The sequence below is a fragment of the Anomalospiza imberbis genome, chromosome 3 (genome assembly GCF_031753505.1).
Source record: "Anomalospiza imberbis isolate Cuckoo-Finch-1a 21T00152 chromosome 3, ASM3175350v1, whole genome shotgun sequence".
Classification (NCBI taxonomy): Eukaryota; Metazoa; Chordata; class Aves; order Passeriformes; family Viduidae; genus Anomalospiza; species Anomalospiza imberbis.
The window spans coordinates 90,288,830-90,310,898 of NC_089683.1; the positions used below are offsets into that span (position 1 = coordinate 90,288,830).

Here is a 22,069-nt window from a genome sequence, read left to right on the forward strand (position 1 = left end):
GTTTTTGAGTGACAGTGTAAAAATGGGAAATTTAAATACATCTATGTCATTGCATTTTGCTCCATTGTAGATTGCATAAAATGCACTTTGGCAGTGTGTTTTCGTGCAATCTAGAAGGTGATCTGTTAGGAACACTGAATTTGTGTTTATGTTCCAAATTGTAAACTACATTTATAGCAATATTTCTATATTAAGGTATTAATGCCAGAAGTGCTACCTAAGCTTAACTTTACCAATATAACTCAAAATGTAGTTTATAGCACTATAAATAGTAACATTGATATTGACACTTACAGCAGCATCTAACTCCCTGGAAAGCAGTTTCTGATGCTAAATGAAAATGCAGGGAGCTGGCAGTGTATTTATACATACCAGGGAGTACAAATAGTACTTTGTAGTTCTCATTGTTGAAATTCCTTGCGCTGAAGAGTATTTAAATATTTAGTGGCATTGCCAAATTTTCCAATTTAAAAAAACAATGTTTGCATGTATATTAGATACATGTTATTACTATTGATAATAATGCTAACCTGATTAATAAAAATGTTAAAGAATAGGTGTAATGGCTGTTACCTGTAGTTGGAGACTGGTCATTCATTATGGTCTTTCACTTTGTTCCTTGCCTGTTTTTTTGGAGTCTTCTGGGTTTTTACTAGAGGTTTTCTCACATCTCTGAAACATCTGGAAATTACAACTACAGCTGTTGCCTTCCCCAAAGCCCCCTTTAATTGAAGGGTCTGTGATAAGGAGCCACTTAATGGCTTCACCTCTCCTCCTGAAGCACACATGGCAAGCTACTGCATGCAGAACTTTCCCTTGTTTTAAGAAAGAAGGAGCAAGGGGGGTCATAAATTCATCAAAATCCTGATTTTGACTATTCTGAAAGTAATAAAAAGTTAATCAATTTTTTCCATTCTTTTAATTTAGAATAGCATGTGACAGGTTAGATCATTTAAGAAGGTTTTAATTGACTTTTGCCTCATTTTTAGGCATCAGCTCAAAGTGCACACTCTGGACCTCAGAAACACAAATCCAATTCCTTTTTCTTTCTTGGAGGTCTTGAGCTCTATTCTCAAGAGAAAACCCTATGCACTATGTGTCTGAAAAGGAAAATTTCTGAAGATTGCATGTAACAATCTCTCCAAAATGCAACTTCTAAAAAAAGTATCTGCTGAAATGCAAAATTAATTATTCTCTGTCTTTTGTGCTGACATTTTTACTTGCAGTTTGTAGCATAAAAGGGTTTATGTAATTTTTGGCTACATTTCACATGCTGAGTATGACAAGGATGATGTTTTTTGGTTTAGAGTTCTAGGTTTTATTCTAAGCACTCCTAGAGAATCACTGTTCAAGTCTGGACAAGTTTATTTACTGTCTTGTTTTCCTCATTTCTAAATTAGCTGTGATTGTTTCCTTTGATGATGCCTTACATAGGCATTATGTATTTTGGATTAGTGTGGGCCTCATGAGAGGTGCTTCATAAACTTTTTTATCTAAGGTAGATATGTTTATTATGAATATGTTTTGTGTTAGAAGCATTATATGCATTACAAGTTTATCTAGGTTTATGATGCGTGTATACTATAGTAAAGAACACCAAATGAAATTCCTTTAGTTGGATAAGTACCATGCCATAGTATTACCCTTTTAAAAGAGTATTTTGTCCACTTTTAACAGATGTTTAAGGTACTCACTTATGTGAGCCAAGTTATACCCTCATAGAATATTTAGTGCTCATGTCAAACTGACTTTAGGATTTTCTCATAAGATTTTTGGTCCTTTGGTATATTTATTCACTGGAGATGAGTAAGCATTGAAGGATGTCCCTGAGAGGCATAAATACTCCTGAGATTAAGAAATATGAGAGGATCCACGCTCTGTAGACTTCCTGGAGTTCCTGCACTTGACTTTTAAAATCTTCTGCTCTGGTCAGAGCATGTTTTTGTCTGGTGAACAACAGGTATAATTCAGAGGGGATGCTTTATGTCAATAGGATAGTGAGGATGAACATGAGCGAACCAGCACAGAGATCTGGAAATATCTATGAAATCAGGGCTGGTTGGCTTTGGGGTTTTTTTCCCATGCTGTGGTTGTGCCCAAATCCCCAAAACTTCACTCAAACCAGTTCACTCGTTTTAAAGGAGTGGTAAATAACTGTTCCGTTTCATCAGTTGTGGTTCCTCATGATACCTCTACTTAGGAGATTGGCAGCTGCTGTTGTAAAGAGAGGTTGGAGCAAATGTTCCCTTTTTTCAGTCCAGATGAAAATACCAGTGAAGAGCTCAGTTTCATAATTTAAGATAGATTCTAGCTGTTGACATCTGGGATTCTTCTTCAGATTTTTATATTCTGAAATTAAATTCTCAGTTTGGTCCACCAGAGCCCATGTTTGGTGTCTCTTTTCTGGTGTAAGTTGTGGCCTTGTCAAGCTTTTCAAGCTTTTCAAGGTGACTGTAGGGTGGAAGATTTCTTTGTCTATTTTGGACATCAGTCAGTAAATGTTAAGCCTTGCTGGAAGAGTATGTTACAATGAATGTGAAGATGGTTTGCAGTTTTGTAGCTCTGTGCCTTTATCTGCTCAGGAAATAAGATATTAGTGTATTAAACTACACTCTGAGAATGCACTCTGATTTTAGAGTATTGCACTTATTCTTTGCATTTCATTTAAAATATCTTCTAAAACCATTCATACAGTATTCATGAAACATCTTAACAAATACTCTCACCACAAGAACTTTCAAAAAAGTTAGGAATATGCTGTTTGGATTACCTAAGGTTTCTTTCTAAAATTTTCCCCCCCTCTTTTGTTCTGTATTTCTCCATTTAATTAGATGCTTTACCCTCCTTTCCCTTGGAATACTTTCCTTTTATTCTGTCACAATTTGTTACTTACTGGCTAATTTGAAGTGTAGTTTTCTTTACAGTTAGAAAAACCACCCCCATATATTCAGATTTGTGACTGTGATTAATGTATGGAAGATAAGATGATATAAAACTACAAAAGCAAGAGAAAAGGACCGGTACCTGTATGTATGGCAGCTGTGTCACAGCTCTCTTACTTATTCATCTGAATGATGGATAAATGGCAAAATTCCCATTGATTTCAGGGGGAGCAGAAGTTAACTCGAAATGAGCAGCTTTCCTGCACGTCTAATATTCTGAGGACTCAGGTGCTAATTTGCGAAGAAAGATCAACACAGATGGGAAAAGTTATGGTGTGTGGAAGAATAGCTGGTTGAAATGCAGATCCACGCAGTAAGGGCCTAATCTGCTTTGGTGCCACATACTGACTTCAATAAAAGTCAGGGCCTTGCAGGAATCCAAGCTAAATGCTACTAAAAAATCTCGACAGAGGCTAGAGAAAACCCCTCACTGGAGTGGAATTGTGTGCACATACAACCTTCCATGTACAGGTTTGTACATATGTTTTCCTTAGAATAAAAAGTTAATAAAAAGAAGACGGCATCCAGGAAGACAAAGCATCCAAAGCAGCCCATCTGCACTCTTGTCATATGATAGACTTGGACAAACCTAAAGCTGCCGCTACAACTGCTCAAGAAGTATGCCAAGGGAGCAGATGCTACCTCTGCAAGGATACTTTCCAAAGTTTGGCATTCAGGATCTTGTGGTTATCATCCAGAGAGGAAGAGGTGAGGAGAAGTGGAATGATGTTGCCTTGGCACCTCCTGGTGTCAGCTTTCTCGTTCACTTGAGTTAGGTCTTTGCAGTTCTTTCTTTCTTCTTCTGCCTAAGTAAGGCATCTGAGGTGGAAGTTAAAAAGGAAAGCTGCATGTATGAAAGCAGAACACTGTGAAACTTGATACTACCCTTAAAATATTTATTCAAAGGCAAATTCATGAATGTATTTAGATTTATGATACATAGTCATGTTTGGGTTAGTGAAACGCCAACAGAGATCCTGGATAAATCTGTGAGATCAGAAGCCAGTGGGGATTTTATGAACTCAAGTGGTTGGAATAGAAGATTGTTACTGATTTTAGAGAGCAGCCTGAAAGCGATGCTTTTGGAGAAGAGCAGGTCCTACAGCACCTTTGTTCCCTCAGAAGGCTGGGACATCCCTGCAGGGGATCACCACCTGGGTGCTGGGTGAGCCAGCGTCAGTGCAGTTGTTTCCGTGAATGTCTGAGGAATAAGGAACGGCTCTTGTGTAGACTCCTGCTCACCAGCAAGACCCAGCCATTCAGAGTGAGCTACTGCAGCCTGTGCTAAGGCACTGTAGAACACGATGTGGGAAATGGGGAGAAGCAGGGGCTGCTGTGGTACCACTGCTAACACCTGGCTGGGAAGCTGGGCTTAGTGCTCTTCCCTGTGGTCAGCATCACCCACTTCCAATAGATATTTTCCTTTTAAAAATCCTCTATAGAACTGTTTAAATATTTCTCATTGTTTTCATTCCCTGTCATTACTAATTGTAAAAGGGTAACATGACAGCCAGCAATCCTGCATTCAAGCTCTCAGCCTCTTTTGGTGCATTGCTTGCAGCCCAGAATGCCAACTGCGTCCTAGGGCAGCACGGCTGGCAGGGCGAGGGTGAGGATTCTATCCCACTTGTAGTATTGCATCCAGCTCTGAGGTCCTCAACAGAGGAAAGATATGGACCTGCTGGAGTGAGTCCAGAGAAGAGCCACAAAAATTATCAGGGATCTGGAGCATCTCTACTGTGAGGACAAGATGAGAGAGTTGTGGTTGCTCAGCCTGGAGAAGAGGAAACTCCAGGGAGATCTTACAACACATTCCAGTACTAAAGGGGGCCTTTAAGAAAGATAGACAAACATTTTAGCAGGGGAGGGTGTGATAGGACAAGGAGTAATGGCTTAAATCTAAAAGGTCTATTTAGATGAGATACAAAGAATAAAGTTTTTGTGATGTGGGTGGTAAAACACTGGAACAAGTTGCCCAGAGAGGTGGCAGATGCCCCATCCCTGAAAACATTCAAGGTCAGATTGGATGGGGCTGTGAGCAACTTGATCTGGTTGAAGAAGTCCCTGATCATTGCAGAGGGGTTGGGCTCGATGACTTTTAAATGTCCTTTCCAACCCAAACTAATCTATGAGTCTGTGATTCATGATCCATGTTATGCTGACATTAGACCATATGTGTGAAAAGGTCCCTCTCTGAGTGGGTCTGAGGAAACACAAACATATCTGGCCAGTAATGGTCCCCATTTCCAAAGGTTTATAGTTTCTCTCAGGCTTATGCTGATAAATAATGTTCCAGTGATTTCTTTGACATGAGAAAATACTCCTTGAGGCCAAGTTACAGTTCTTATCAAACTTACTTGCATTTTGGACTAAGTGCACTTTTAATCATGCCCTGCCAGAAGAGGAACTAGTAAGTGATGACCTTTGTTTTGTTTTGGGGTTGGAGCAGGGGGAGAAGGAGCCAACCTAAAACCCGGTTCTCATCCCTGCCGAACCATGATTGCCCTGCACTCTCCCCAGGCTGGGGGCAGTGCCAGAACCTTGGCTCTGGCTCCTCCAAGGAGAAGAGGGGGGAGCAAGGGGGCCTCAGCTGAGGGCCCCAGCTGCTGGCGACCACCTGAGGCCTTGGGGAAGGAGCCCCAGCCCCGGGAGGAGGCTGAGCCTGTCCACCTCACTGTGATCACGCGGAAGAGAGCTCCGTGTTTTTGTAAAGCGGCATTTGCCCTTTCCAGCTGCTGGATGCCACAAAAGGTCACCCAAAATGATCTAAATGCATCGTTTCCCTGGTGTGAAGGATGAAGCAGGGAACCTTTGAATGAAGGAAGTGCTTTTTTTTTTTTTTGTCCTGCAAGTGTTCCCTGTGCTGTTACAGTTCCTGCAGTTGAGTGCTGTCACTCGGGTTGGAATCAGCCTCCGCTCACTTTCTGTCCGTGCTGCAGCCTCCAGCATGGCCAGACTCCTGCTCGCAGCCCTGGAGGGACTCTCTCAGCTGTGAACTCTAAGGCTGACCAGGTGCAGACCCAGGGACTGAGACCTCGGTCTCATCAGCTCTACATGTCCCTGGAGCATTGCAGAAACCCCAACCAGCATGTGCCAAGGAGGAGGTTATGTACTGGTTTTGGCAGGATGCGTTCGACTGGGGGTTAGCAGTGTCCTGAGCAGAAAACTACTGGAACCACATCTCATTTGCTAGGATTGAAATATAGCAGCCAAGGCAGATCATCCTGTCTCATTGTTTTTATGTGTCCCTGAGTCTAAAGTCATTTTTAAAATGTGAGTGATGCAATTTCTTGCATCTTTCATTTAATATGCTGCTTGGTAAACAGTGTTTTAGATTAGTATATTTGTAATTTAAATGAAGACAATACATCAAGTCAAGTCAGAAAAGAAGGAAGAAGTTTAAGGAATGATTGATGCCTCTTTCAGTGTTATGCCCTCTTGAAAAAGAAAAAAGAAAGCGTAAAGAGAGGGGAGAGGTGAGATTATTGAGGATCTGTTGGGGTAAAGGAGAAAGACAGAAACTGTTGTTCATGGGCAGAAATACACTATTTTTAAAAGCACAGTCAGCTCTGATAGCTGAATCTGTTTTCTTCAAGTGCACTAATAAATTCTGCCTAATTCATTTTTTATTCTCTCTTGGGGTCTGCTTGCAGATTTGCCTCAACAAAGGAAGCATCATGTTACTTCTTTTAAATAATTGATGGCTCTTGGTCCAAGCCAGCTTGAAGGAAATTCAAAAATAGGTACTGATTGAGTAAATACCCTGCCTCCCCCTCTGCTCCCCCTGCCCCCATCCCTTATTTATTTTTGCAGCCTGGGTGACTGGCAGTTGCCTATGATGTCATTTGGGTACACCCAGCACTTAGCAGCTCTGATTTCATTTATGTATTTATTTATATTTAAGAAAAGGGGAAGCTGTTAATTGTAAACTGTCTGATGGAGCTAAGAGCTCTTAATGAATCATAAGCAACCTTGTGCCATGACAACCAGGGATGGACCTTAACAGGTTGAGGTTGGAATCAGTACCAAGAGAGGCACAGGGGAGACTTGCGTATATTCCACTCCTTTTGGCTGTGGGATATGCTCTTCTCAGGGCACCCCTGGGGCAGTGTTTTCCACAGTGGTGGTTGTTTGCAGGTTTTGACATGCCATCTCTGAGAGTAGTGTTGTTTCCACAGAATAAGTTGTTTCCCTGGACAGCATGGATTTGCCAAAGCTCTGTGATGTCATCTGAAAAGGTACACCCTTTATAATTTACCTTTTCAATTATTCAAAAATCAGTGTGGTCCAAATTAACAACGAGAAAACCCAGCAATATTTTTCTACTTTTTTTTCTTGGTTTCGAGAGGCAGGATGTTCTTACACCAAATATTGCTGCAGTAAAAACATTTTTGGTGAAAAATACTGCATAGGAGAAAACAGTGGCAGAGTTCACATCTAGTGAGTTTTGCATTCATACTCTGATTTGCAGTCCACGTGGCTTCATGCCTCTCCAGTTTTGATAGCAGTGAGTTAAAGGACTGAAGAAACGTTTCAGAAGGTGGCTTCTGTGTGAAATTGTTATCCCTCTTAGGTTTTCTTTGTGAGGTACGTCCATGTTTCATAATGTTAATTGTGCAATGTTGAATAAGCGATGTTCAACCATAAAAGGGACTGACAGAAAACAAAATAGGGAACTTTATTTTTTTTTCCAAGCAGGCAAGTCCTCCTGCAGGTCACATCTTGATACAATATTTTAGTGCATGAAACCAGTATTCACCGAGTAAATAACATAAGGTCTTCTTGACCTTGCAGCCTTACGTGGGCATGCATGCCATTCAGCTAAACTACTCTAGTGTCCAATACCTTGGAGAAATTGCCAAGTATTTCCTCTAATGCCATGCTTGTCACCCACGCTCGCTCGGCATTCCTCGCTGCTCGCTAATGGCGCTCCGGCCTCAGAGCAGTTTGAGCGCCGACAGCCATAGCAGGATCAGGCAGGGCCTTCCCAGCTGGAAGAGCAGAGCAGACCATCAGGGGCATGTCCACATGAGTAGGTGCAGATGGACCAGAGCGGAATGGACGTGGCTTGGCTCTGGTCTGGAAGCCATGGTGCTGCTTAGTGCAATGTTGTCATCAGGCAAATGCTCTTATTGTTTCTTATTAGTAGTGTTAGATCTGGAAGCTCCAATATGAAGATTGATCTGTCAGGAATGTGCCATGTATTTTGCATATCCTGTAAAGTGAGTAACATCTCCAGTAAAGTAAGCATTGTAAAGTAAGTATTGTAAAGTAAGCATGGCAAATAATCTGATTTACAGAGAAAGCTTTCTTTGAAAAATGGAGTGATGGAGACAGGAGGTCTGTGTATTTCTCCTCTTCCCTTCCAGAAATGAATATTTAGGGAAACCAGAACATATAAGGGGGCAACATGGAGATGGGAGATCAGTATTGCAATCAAGGCAGAAAGAAGGCAATGCAAGAATGAAACTTGAAACAATAATATCCAAAAATGGTATCCAGAGTGAGTCATACAGTTGCATATTTGGATATCTCCAAAGTGCCCTGTACTCTTAGTAGTTCCTCTGACCAGTGTGGTGCACAAGAAGCTGTAGGGTCTTTTTCAAGTGGTCGTGAGTGCTTACACATTTTTATTCAAGTGCCTGCAGTATTTGGAAACTTCTGTGTGGTGCAAAGTTTGCAAACAGGATTTAGAGATGTTTCAGTTGTCTCTTTATCAGCCAAAAGAACAGGTTAAGAATTACTTTGGTGATGGGAAAAGCTTAAAACCAGCACACTAGCTCACTTTGGGTGTTAATACAGTCTTTAGCCATAGAGGGAAATCTAAGCCTTGCTGAAGGCACAGCATATCAGAGTATATCTAATAGTGTGTGCTTGACTCTGTTGCCTGGGAGCTTTTATTTAATGCAATGGCCAGGAAAATTGACCTCATGGTTTGTTGTTGTTGTTGGTTTTTTTTTTTTTTTGTTTGTTTTTTTTTTGTTTTTTTTTTCTTTTGGATTTGGATCCTGACTCACATCATCTACATGTGTAAAGCTGGCAATTTACTGGTTTATCAATGCAAAAAACACTTAGTTGGAAAAAAGAGGAACAACTTGTGATAAAAACATTGTGCTTTGAAATATCAGCTGCATCAGAGGATATGAGTGGGTTATTGGTGTAATAGGGACCCTTCTATCTGTGAACATAATGCCATATAAAAAATACCATAAACCACATTAGTAGCCAGTTTCTGATAGCTGAACTCTCCAGTTCTAAATGCTACTGCAAGCATTCTGTTTAGGAAGGGAAGCTAAAAGCCTCTCAAGGGTACATTGAAAATGCTGATCCTAAATGTATAAATGGACACATTTTAATCCTTAAGTTATTAATTATTTCTCATGATTAATTGTAATTATTTTATTACTACTCCAGACCCTTGGGTCAAATTGCACACTGAAGGTGTTAAGAAATTTACTGAAGAATCTCTTGATTTGGTATGTTATCATTTTTTATATTGAATATTGGACATTATCAGTTGCATTAAAGAGACCAACAGCTATCATGCCATCAAATTACAGGATATATTTGGGATTCAGGCATAACTCAATTTCTTTCAGTGTCATCAGATATAACTGTAAATTTAATGCACAAAGGGAAGGGGAAATAATCCCTTCACCCACAAAGACATAAATTAAATGTTACCCCACACTAAAAAATGTAACCTTAAATGAACCTTACCTTAAGGAAAATTCAGTGCATGCATTCAGTGTATATGCTCTGTGCAAGGGGATATCAAGTACTTTCAGATTAGTCTGAATTATTGAGGATTTTCTAGTGGGAGAGCTGGGTACCCACCCCTCCTCTGGGCAGCTTTCCCTTCCCAATGCCTCTCTCCCCTCAAGTAACCAGAAGAATCTTTTTCTTCTGAACATACAGCTTGTAATATACATAAAAGCAGAGTTTGCTTTGATCCTGACAGCAAAACGTTTATTTTTAAACTGGAACTGGGCTGTTGTCCAGCAATGCTCTTTCCTTTGCATCATGCCCTGCGTTTCAGCTCCGCAGCCTGCCTGAGTGCAGCTGGACCTGCTGCAAGAGGGACCTGGCGTGATGGGTCCTGCTGAGCTCGCTCCCTCCCTCTCCCCCCATTCCTCCTTCTCCTCTCGTTTTGAAATTCAAATTGAATGCAATTTTCAGCTCATTTGAGCCAGAATATACTCTTGCTGAGCTTCAGTGGCTCTTAAATTCAAACTCGCAGGAGAAAACAGATATCATCTGTCACCGAGGGTGGGAAAGGGTGTCCTCCCCACCTTTTATTCATGGGAGACAGGGCTTCACTGACTAATTCCAGTCTTTCTGACTAATCACTCACTGGCAAACTAATCAGCTAATCGATGTGACTGTTTTCTTGTAGTTTGGTCCCTTTTTTGCAGGGGTTTATTTTTTTTTTATTATTATTTCTCCAGCCTATTTACTATTTATATTTAAAGTCCGGGAAGTGCCCTAGCTGAAACGCCTGTGTCCGCATTGGACTGTACCTGTTTCTGGTCTCATTTTCCCCTTCACGGACTATTCCCTTTAAAGAACTACAGATGAAAATGCCCCAAATTGGACAGCTGGCAAAGAAGAGGCAAGAGATGAGAGATTTTCTAAAGAAGCTTAAAAAATAGGAGCAAAGGGAGAAAAAGTGTTAAATCGTTAGGTGTTGTTATGTCAGCAGGTTTAGAACCATGTATATGTACAGGGTACATACCATAGCTACTTATTCTATAAAACCTGTTTCATATTAACACATGTGGCAATATCTTGTGAGTCACCTGGTATGAGTCCTGCTTAAAAGTAGAGAAGAAATACGACTCACTGTTTTTTTCCTTACTGCTTTATTTTTTTTTTTCTAGTATTATTTTGGAACTAGAAAAGGACTCTTGCAAAGAGGTCCAGCTTCTGCTTTTACTGTACTCCTTTACAAACTTCTCTTTCATTTGGTGAAAATAGCATTGGTTTGGAGATTGGTGACTACCTTCAAAGGGAAATGTTGCAAGAAACAGCAATTTGGTAGGTGTAAGGGCGAAACTAAAGTACAATCTGTGCTAGTAGAGAAAATAGGTTGCTTAATCTAACAGCATGATAGCATTTTAATGCTGCTCTGAGCAACATCAGCTTGCCACTGGCAAAAATCCACAACCTGAATTTTTGTTGTAACAAAATCTACATGCCATAAAGGATGTCATAAATAGACGGGACATCTGCAAATGGTGAGAACATATTAAAGTCAGACTGGAAAGAATATCAAACACCATGCTGGTTCCTTAATTGTTTTATATGTTCTAAAGCCTTGATACATTACTAAACCTGGCTTAAGCTTGGAAACTGCTGTTCTGGAGCTTTCCTGGTGCCTGTTCCTTGTTCCTCATGCTGGGCAATGGTTGGGCCCAGGGCCCAATCCTGCAAACAGTTTTGTGTTTGGTGTGCTAATATCACCCAAACTGAAATGAAACTCTGGGGCAATATTCAGTTATCCCTTTGATCACCTTATGTGCTTCAGTTTAGTGTGTGGTAATCCCTAAAAAAACCCCAAACCTTTTTGCTGTGGGTTGAACCAAAGCAGAGATTGTGCCTGTGCAGTCGGCTGGCTGGTTCATGACAGATGCCTGGCACAGAAGCCAGTGTGCTGTTATGGCAGAACTTGGGTATTTCATATTGGAGAGGCACTGGCAAAAAGCAGGGCTAAGGAAAGAGGGCACTCTTGGCACGTGGTCAGAAAAGCCCAAGTTCGCCTTTGGGCCTGGGCCCCTTCACAACACAGGCAGTGTCGAGAGACCTGGATCTGGATCTCAGTGGAGTGAGCTTAGAGAGGTGATAGGCACACGGCTGCCAGGGTAGCAGGAATTGATTTCCACTGGTCTTTGTGGTCATAAATGTTAGCCCTGATGCATTTACAGTTACTGAAGCAGGGGGTTTTGGAATCTTTTTATAATTGGGCAATTAAATTCAGCTTACGCCCTGTTTCAGGCACCTCAGTGCCTCTCTGAATCTTCCCCTTTGTCTCCAGTGGCTCTGTTAGACATTGACACTGACCTGCAAAGCTGGTACTACAAGTCCTTATAAAGAAATCTGATATTCCTATGGAAGTTATGATGATGTATGTAAATCAGCTGCCATATCCACACTGTCACCTCTTCAGCTGAAAAAGAAGGGCAAATCATTTCGTTGGTAGCTGCTGAAACCGTCAGCTGCACTGTCATTAATACTCTCCCCTCTTTCCTGGAAACTCAATATGTCAGCTACCTGATGTACCCTTCCTCTTCCAAGAATACATCTCTCCATTCCTTCAAATTCTTCTTGAGCTGGGACCTCCCATCTGCCAGTTTATTGTTCTTCTGGCCCATTAGTTTTTCCTCCCATTCTTTTTCTATAGCCTCACCTGTTTTTAATAGAATTTTTTCATGTGCTGATAACCAGAGTATCTGAGCTTGGTCCACGAGTGTATAAAGTGATGTGTCCAAGTGCTGTGATGCCTTTTTGTTTTACCCTTCCTCTTTCTTTGGGGAAAACAGTGTGGGGTAAGGCATTAGGTTTTGAATTTTTGTATTGCTGTTACATACACCTACACCATCATGACTCCAGTTACCCTCTGCCTTTAAGGCGTGCCCTGGACTGTGCTGTTTGGACTTCGATGCTGCATCTGTTCCTCAGGGAGCCACCCAGATTTCTTTTGCTGCTGTCTGAGAAGAGAGTGTTCATGTGGTGTCAATTCTCTGAAGCAGGTGTTTCCAGACCCTCTCCCTGAATGCCTTTGCTGAACTCCCTTCTTCTACACTCCCTACTCTGTCTTGCTGCTTAACCCTGATGGTCTCAGAGACCTTCCATGATCCATCCCCTTATCTACAATTGATCTTACCTGGGGGATGTGGCAGCTGAAGCATTTGCACACAAACTTCACATTGGGATTTGTATAATAGAAAGTATTTTGCTTTGCAGAAATACAAGAACCATAGTAATCCACGTGATATAAGAAGTATCTGCCTCCTTGCTTGGGTGGCTCTCCTGGATCTCACCCCTCCCTGGTCCATCTTCCAGCCCACAGCCATCTCTCTTGGTTTGTGCTTGGGCCATATATGAAGCTTTCCATTCCAGAAAGAAACAAAACTCTGACTGGTGTCAACAGACATTGGCATCAATGGGATTTTTACATAAATCTCTGCAACTTACCTTTTTGCTGTAGCAGATATTCCCATACAACTACTTAAAAGTCACAGTTGTACCTGTAAGTTTTCCACATGAGTAAACTCTTCTGCACCTCAGGAATCCTATAAGAGATTTCCACATAAGAAATGACAAAACTAAAATTGTTGTCCCATCCTATAAAAAACCTGTTGGTGTGTCTCTGTGTGGTATGCCTATGTACCTGTGTATCTACAGAAAGAGTTGTGTTCAATGATATTTCCTCAATAGGAGATTACTTGCTGCTGTTCAGAGGTCATTGAATGACCTGTAAGTTCTGCTTGATTAAAACATGCTCAGTGGAGATCACAGTTTCAGATTAATAAACAAATGCTAACCAAACCAGGAGTGTTTGTGGTATTGAACCTATAATCAGATTTTTGCATTTTAATTTTGTATCTACTTTTAAGAATATGTGTATTAATCCTTCTGATTAGTTCTTTATCATTCTCTATACTTAAAAAAAATATTTTTCTACAGTGCTTTGAGAAATTTAATAGTGTAGGATCAGAACTCTTCTCTTTGAAATTATCTTTAAAACTGCTATTGATTTTAACAGGATTAGTGGTCGTGTTAGGGAGCCTGAGAAAGTGGTCTCACAGCTCACACAGTGTCTGATTCCTAAATAACAAACCTCGTCGAGTCAACTATTTCTGAGTCACGTTTTGTTCCATCCTGGCACAAGCCAGACTGGGACAACAAATTGTATCACCAAAGAGGCATGACGTGAGCCATGCCTGTATTTTCAGCAGCCTTTGTATTGCCATGGCAACAATAGTTTTAATTATGGAGAGCCAAAACAGTAAGTTGTATATCAAATAGGGCTCAGTATTCCCTGTGGACAGAACTCTGATTAGCCACTGGAGAAAAGCTTTGTATCTCGGTTTTCCTTCTAGTTCTGGATTTTATTCTCTGCTTCAGCAGCCGGCTTGTTGTGTTCAGTGTGTGAACTTGGAAGTGGCTGCAGCCAGCTGGAGGACAGTGGTACTGAGGGAGATGAAGTGACCCTCCTGTCTCAGGGGCAGCCTGGCACCGTGCTGGTTTGGGTGTTTAGGAATGGTTCTGTCACTAAAGGACTGCTCTCGGCTTCCCTCTAAACCACTGGAGATCTGTGGATTTGGAAGGGGTTGGTGTGAAGTGATGTCTAATAATCGGCCTTGACAATGTTCAAGATTGTGCTTAAGGGGACAAACAAGGACTCTACTTCAGCAGTACACATGAAAATTTGCAAAGCAGATCCACATCTACATCCAGCTGTGGGAAATAAATATGTCTGCATGGCTGGATGCAGGCCAGGAGTGGCTTTTTTCAGAGTGGCAAGGGTGTTGTTTAAGTCACTTGTTCAAAGCGGGGGTAAGGGTAGTGACCAAAAGTGTGTATGTCACTCAGTAAATTCATAACAAGAGAGGAAAAACTTCATTGATGTAAATCAGTGTGTTCATATATATATATATATATAAATTATGTGGCCTTCTAATGCACTGATTTCCTATTTTGTTTGAATGCTGGCCCTTGATGGTTATGGTAAGGCTGCTTCTGGGTTTGTGAACTTCCTGGCACTGTTTGAAAAGTAGTAAGGTTGGAGAAGAGATGGAACCCTGTAACTTTTGTGTGGATCTATTCTGATTCTCTATGATTTCGAGCATATGCTTTCATGATCATGGGTCTGAGGCACTGTCATCAGGAAATCATGGCCAGAGATCATGCTGTCACAAAGAATGAGAATTGCAAGATCACACTGTTAACTAGAAATTCAGTTATTCAAATGTGATTCCAGGATGCAAGGGGCTCAGCAAGCATGTAGGCTAATATTTAGACTTGCTGAACCTGTTATCTCACTCCTTACAGTGTTATGACAGCTTTTTTTTACAACACACAAGTAATTAACTGAACAAGTAATTAACTGATGATTTTATTGTTGATTCACTTGTACTTCTTGAAATTTAAGAAGTCCTGCCTTTAAGATTTTCATTTTGGAATTTGAGATCATAAATTAAGCCCTCTTATGAAAGAAAATAAGAAGTTTGCTGTTGTTTTTAATAAGATTTTACAGGAAATATGGCAACAGCAAGTCTGTCAGTCCCAGTTTTACTGCATGTGTGTAGCTCTGTGCTTTGAGACCCTTGAAATATCTGGTTTTAGGACATCAGCAGGGGTCTAATGAAAAGGCTTTGTTGATTTTAACGAATTGCAAGCCACTGTAGCCAAAATAAATATAATCTGCTTTTTGGATTAGTTGTCACACATGATTTTACCTACTAACAGTGATTAAAGAACCCTGGTGGACCAGAAGCATAGCTACTCTCTGGTGACTCTTGCTAAAATAGCGGTAAACAGAAGTAAATAAAGTGTTAGGGCATTAGTTATCTTTTATAAACACTGACACTGCATATAATGTTTGGGAGGAGGCTTGAAAAACCTCCATTGAGTACAGACAGCAGTGTCACTCTTTCTAGCACAGACAGCATTGGTAATTTTAGATGTCTGGAAATTATGGCATGGCCAAGCCATGTTCCTTGTACCACTGGGCTGCTGTCCCTCATCACTCAGCCATTTTCATCCAGCAGTAGACACCAGAACCAAAGTTGAAAATATCCCAAACTGGAGGGATTACGACAGGAAAATAAAGGGAGTGTTAATTCCTTGTGTAATTCTGCAACCCCTGAACTGCTGTAATTCCATCCAGTTAATGAACGGAGGGCTGGTGCTGGTCTCTCTTACCTTCGTCTGTGTAAGCTGATGAACAGAATTACTTGCCCCTGCTGATATATTTTATCCCTGATATTTTCCCAGTAATCAAGGGTGGGTGTGTTTTCTGATCCCCTTCACATTTGTTGTGAGAGGCAACAATTACTGTTGATGGTTTTGTACTATTCCTTTGGACTCATTGTTGCTTTTAATCAGTGGAGAGAAGAAACAAAACAAACGAAAACATGTTCCTTCTTCCAAGAGGGAATTATTGCTGCAGTACTGAATGTTGGGAATGATTTTAGGTTCTTTTGGGGGGGGTGGGGGATAACACCTTCCTGAGAGTGGCAGAGAATTGAGAAATTTCCCAAAAGCAACAAAGAAATTTAGGGCTTTGGAAATTAAAAAAAAAAAAAAAGTCAAGGGATAGCAAAACATTAGAAATATTAGTTTAAGGAAAATCCTTCCAAATTAGGGAGTGGGTGTGAGGTTTCTAATGAGTCTTCAGCTTGTATTCATCTGTTCCTAATTGTACAGCCCTGGAAGGCACATGGTGCTGTTCTGCGAGGATTTTATCTTTTATATGACAGCTACAAAACTTCAAACTCTTCAAGTAAACATCCTCAGGCTTTTTAAGAATTGTATAACTCCTTTTTGATGTATGGAGTTAAATTCTTGTGTGGTGTTTTTGGTGAAGTCAACCAACAGTTACAACCCACTTCTGGCTTCATAGTCTATGGAAAAAAACGCTTTGATACCGTGCTCTGGAAGGGAGTAAGACCCACTGAGGACCCATCCTTCTCTTGGCTGGCAGTCATTAGGAGTTTGGAGACTTGCCCGATGGTGTAATTCAAGTCTTGACTGCATCTCTTATTGGTTAAAAATAGGAGCCAACTCCAGCTCATCAGTTTTTGCTAAGAAACTATTGATTGTGATTAGCAAGCTTAAAAATAATTACCTTGTGTGTTCATTGCTATCTTTGGACATACTCTCATATTCCTACTGTTATAGAAAGTATTGAGCAGCACAATAGGACAATTTGATGACTAAGGTGTTACACTGAGTGGGTGGCAGGAGGGTATTGAGCACATCTTAATTGTTCCATCTCCTGGGCATGAAACAAACACACAACAACTAAGCAGGGGAGAAAACCCACTGGCCTTGCGGGAAAATACAAAGTGAGCCCTTGTTCTTCATGTCCTTGTTCCCATGGGGGAAGGTATATCCAGTCTTTCCCAGTTGCAGTCACCACTTTCACCACGTCTTTGGCAGAAGCCCACCCAGCAGCACAAGGGTAAAACAGGGGTTTGCTTAGCACCTGGGGAAGGGGGGGATGAGTTTCACCTGGGTTTAACACCTACTTTAAAAGCCTGGTGGTGCTGATTCATACCTGGCTGCAGTTGACCCTGAGTGGCTGACTTGGTTAATGATAACTGAAAGCCTGTCTGCCTCTGGAAGGTATTGTTCTGTAGCAGGAACAGTTTCAGCAAGCGGATGAATTTTAGTTACTTACAGCCCTGTGTACTCAAGTGAACCAGCATCCACTTCAGTCTGCTCAAGTCTGGGCTACCTGCTGAGAGTGTGAGAAGAGCTCCCTATACCTGTCAGACTCCTAATGCAGGTCAGTAGCCACTTCAGGGGGCCACCTTCTCCAGGCTTTAACTCTTGAACACCTCTGGAAAAGCTGATTTCTTGCTGTGTTGTTCCTCTCTGCTGAGAGAGCCAAGGAAGAATAGCTTCTCTATTTGAGTTTGGTGTCACAAGTTGGGTGCTGAGACTGCTGTATAGTGTATCTCTGTGTATAGATATATGTATATGTATTTTTTATGCCTATGGGATTGCTTTACCCTGTCCTTTAGGTTTCATATCCCCTATGAATGTGTCAGGAATTTCAAATCCATACCAGTCTGTGATGCCCAGTCTGAGTTTGAATTTTCAATTTCTGTTTCTCCTAAGGGTTTACTCTCATATTGGTTTGATGTGTACCAGGTTTGTCCTTAGCAGGCACCTTGCAGGTGCATGGCAGATAATGTGGGTTAGAATGTCGATTATGGGATGTTTTGTAACCAGGGCTGCTTACTGCAGGGCTGTGCCTATGAAACGTGGTCTCATTGCACAACCAGCTAGTGATGTGTGGGGCAGGGTGCAAGCTCTTCAGGCCAGCTGCAAGTCACGTGAAACTGAGCGTGTTTGCATGTCCAGGAGAGGGATTTATTCCAGCTTTTTGTGTGTTAATGGCAGCTTTTGAAATTCAGAGCTAGAATTCACCCATGGGGAGGGAGGAAAAATCACTTGGTAAAGTGTTTCCTGGTGCAATGGTCTTCAGGTCAGCACAAGTGGGAGAGGTGAGTGCTGGGTCACACCAGAGTGACTTCCTCATGTGGATTTTGTGATTTATGTTGCTTCAAGAATGTAAAAAGAATGAATCACAAGGCTTTGGTACAGTAGCAAGGGAAACTGTGAGCATGTTTGCTCTGGTGTGTGTCAGAGGAGGAGATGCAGATGGACTGCAGCTGTAGCTCTGGGAAAGCAGGGCTGGAGCAGGAGCCCTAAGGGCTGGCTGAGGAGCTGGGAACCTGGTGGGGAAGGTGCAGCTCTTTTCCTCTCGCTGTTCTACAAGGGATGTCACAACAGCCTCAAGGAAGGTCTGGGCTGCATGGACAGAGAGCAAGTGATGATTTGGGAAAAAAACTTCACTGACAGGAGTTTCTGACAGCAGCTTTATGCACTCAAGGTATTGTCATATGCTTTTTAAGTGACTCTAAATCTGTGTACTGCAGTAATTTCTCTATAAATATCTGTGTAAACTCTCAATAGACTCATACATGTAAGCTATGTATTCCAAACAATTTACTTCAGAAATATTTGGCCTGACTGAGAAAAATATTGTTGGAGGAGCTATTTCTTTTCCCTGCTGTGTTTAAAGGGGCTTAGACTTGAGTCCTTAAATTCAGCATCCTTTATTAACATGATTCCAGGATTCTCAAGGATTTATATAAGGACTTGAAACATTTAAAATGTTTGTCACATTTGAAACCAAATGCTACAACTTTAAAATTTGATCTCTTGGGCTGTACCAGAGCTAGAAGTGAATGTTGTATTGCTTTTCTCTGGTTTGAGTACCTTCTCCTTCACCCAGGAGACTGCAAGGTATTTTTTCGTGTCTGGCTGTCTCAGATACTTACGTGGCTGCAGCTACTGCAGTTTCTGAATGTTTCACAACATTTTGGGGAGAATATTATTACCTTACACGTATCAGTGGCTCGTGAGTACTGAGTGCCACAGATGAACTTTGACAAGGTGTTTGGTACCTTTTTTTGGAAAGAAGGGTATGGTTTTAAAGCAAATTTACTAACATATAATGAGCAACTGCAGATTTTGTTCATCAGCAGGGAATGCTGGGCTGAAGCCCAGCAGGTCTGGGCCCTGGAGAAGCTAAACTTATCACAAGTCCCCCGTTTACTTATTTGCCATGTGAATATAACTGTTATACAGCCTATTGGCTATACAAGCAACTTGTGATCTTACACAGTTATTTTTTGTGTTGTATTTAACACTTTTCTTGTCAGAAGCAGTGAGAACCAGGGAGAAATACTTCTACTTATATGTAAGCTGATGGCTTCGAGTCAAATACAGCTGCTAGCCTGGCAATAATTTGAATTGTTGCAAACACATGGAAAGAGTAAAATAGAAGATACAGGGAAAAGAAAATAATCATCACCAGAGATGTTTCTTTAGAATAATTTTATTAAAAGTTCATGTTTGAAGTGATGTCATCCTTTTCATTCTCTGTATTTAATTGTCCTTCTGAAGCTTGGCATAGCTATTCTGATGTGCAGCAAAAATATTACATCAAAGGTGAACGTTTGAATCCTGGCTGAAAAATAAAACAGAGCAGGGGGGAGAACCCCCAAATGACTAAGAGTTCTTGAAAGTAAAATATAAAAGAAAATAATAATTTCTCTCCCCTGGCAAATAGTTCAAAAAGTAGCCAACAGTTTGGATCTGGTATGTCACGTTGCATACAAATGAAGAAACTGTCACCACCAGTTTCCTTTGAAACCTTTTGATCTTATCTTCTGTAGTAAAGGGCATGTGGCTTGATCAGGGCTTCTCTGATACATAGTCAGAGTCCTGATCTACTGAAATATCTGTGACAGATTTGTTCACTCAGTTGATATTTCTTTCTTTCCTGTTCCCTTCAGTCTTTGTCTGGGCTGGATATGATTTACCCTTCCCTCTCCATCCAGGAAAGCATGTTTCCTAATTTGTCAATTTCCAGCTAATCCTATATATTGTGTCTTAGAAGTAGTCTTACACCTTTCTCTTCACTTGTCAGGCTGGCTTGTTTTTCTAATAAGACCAGGAAAGTGGAATTACGATCTTTTGTAAAGACACATTAGACATTCAATTCTTCTGAAATGACATGTGTGTTCTGGCAATTAATAAAGCAATGTTTTATTGCAGAATACCTTTGAATGCAGGATTTGAATAAGTATAGTTGGTAGCGTCAGGGGACAGCAGTGGAAGGAAAAGTTTTCTAAAGACCTCTGAAACAAATACTTCACAAACACTGTGCTCTTCAAGTATTTTTAATGTAAGCTATAATAGCTAATGTGCTTTACTTGCATAATGTTTTTGTCCAGAACTTGTGAAGTCAAGGAAAATGTTCCCAAAGGGCTAAACCTTGCTACTATGGCAATTGATGGGAAAGCTATTTTTGACCTCTCTGTGGTGAGACTGCTCTATGAGGGAGAGTTGAAAAAGAACTAAGCCCCAGGAGGTCTTGCTGGGCTCCTCTTTTCAGGGTAAAGGCCAGAACAAAATATCCTTGGGTCCGTGTGTTGTCACTACTGGGCCTTGGTGCCCAGTTCCTGGTGTAGGACACCCTTCTTGGTGGTGGTCACAGCATGGTTTCTGCCCATGTTGGGACCCTGGGAACAAGTTTGCAAAATCTGTGGGGTTTGCAGCAGAGATAGAAAGTTTATGGTTTGTACTTTCTTTTTTTTTTTTTTTTTTTTAAATGTCCCTGTAGAAAGTAAGCAGTGATTGAGATGTCCAGGAATTCTTTCTAGCCAAATTTGCTAATTAGAAAAAATGCTGGAGTTGCTGAGTTGAAAGCAGTGTTTAAATGGGTGAAGGTTACTGGGCAGTGTTTGCACAGGAGGTCAGGCTAGGTGATCTGGCTAAGCTGGCAGCCAACTCCACCCTGGAGCATGAGGTGCAGCCTTGCAAATGGGGAGTTCTCAAAGAGAAACCCAAAGATTTCCAAGCTCATAGGAGCAACCGTGGGCTGCCTGCTGGCCGGAGCAGGCTCTGCTCTGTTTGGTTTTCTGCTCGGCTTCTTTTGTCGGCGTGTCCCTGTTCAGGAGTAAGGAGCTGAGAGAGACTGGAGGCAAAGGCTGCAGTGTGCCAGCTCATCTGGGAGGTGCAGCTGGGTAAAGTGCAGCAGCAAATCCTTTGCAGTGCTAGGGCTGAGAGCTGTTTCAGAGAGTGATTTTGTTCTCCAGTGGTTTTAATGCTGCACACAGAGGCGTTTGCATGGTGAGTGTCCCTCTGCCTGCTGAGATGGCTTGTATTGCTGTCCCTCAGAGCTGGGAAAAGATGGCTGTTGTGCTGCTTGTACAGAAAGGTCCGTTTTGGAGTGTTTGTGTAAAAATCTGGGAGAACCAAAATATGTGGGACTAGTCCAGCAGCTTGTTCTCTTGTTGCTGAAGTCCTCAGATCTTAGTTCCTGGTTTAGCAGAGTAGGAGAATATGTCAGGACATCTTGCTGGGCCCCAAATATGTGCTTAGGAGGGTTGCCTCTGGGCTAGCAAAGCTAACTTGACTTCATCTGAAGAGTTTGGCTCTTCCCATGTCTAGGCATTTTCCTGCTCTGTTTTCTGTTGTGTGATGAGTAAGAGCTGGTATTCAGAAGTGGTGCCTGAAGAGCGATGGGTTTGGTTGCTGAGTGGAGCTGAAGGTCCTAACAGTTGGGATCTTGGAATGCAAATAGCATCCAAAAATGGCTTTGCCTTTTATCCATTAACACAAACACAGGTCAGATGTTTTAACTATCAACATGGGTGAAAAAATCAGTCTTCCTGATGCTCCACAGGACTACCAGTTCAGTATATTCTGGATGCTTCAGCTCTCGAGTGTGAAAGGCCAGGGACAGAAGCACCAGGAGGTTGCTTTCCTCTGCAGATTTTTGCAGCTTCTCCAGCATCCTTTATCTGGGATAGGCAGCA

At 41.5% G+C, this 22,069-nt stretch overlaps 1 protein-coding gene across 30 annotated transcripts in view; it reads left to right on the forward strand.

Annotated features, from left to right (window-relative positions):
• Window positions 1–22,069, forward strand: part of ESRRG (estrogen related receptor gamma) — a 372,308-nt gene that overhangs the window by 74,286 nt on the left and 275,953 nt on the right. For 3 of the 30 annotated variants that reach the window (XM_068185653.1, XM_068185652.1, XM_068185647.1), the window contains exons 1-2: window positions 17,212–17,457; window positions 18,457–18,570. The exons of 24 other annotated variants lie outside the window; for them this stretch is intronic. Coding sequence is in view for 3 of the 6 variants with exons in the window: in XM_068185647.1 (XP_068041748.1) it covers window positions 18,560–18,570 (11 nt within the window). In the remaining 3 variants the exon portion in view is untranslated. Of the gene's footprint in view, window positions 1–17,211; window positions 17,458–18,162; window positions 18,182–18,456; window positions 18,571–22,069 lie in introns of those variants that run through there. 3 more of the 30 variants (XM_068185639.1, XM_068185656.1, XM_068185648.1) reach the window with 2 other exon arrangements.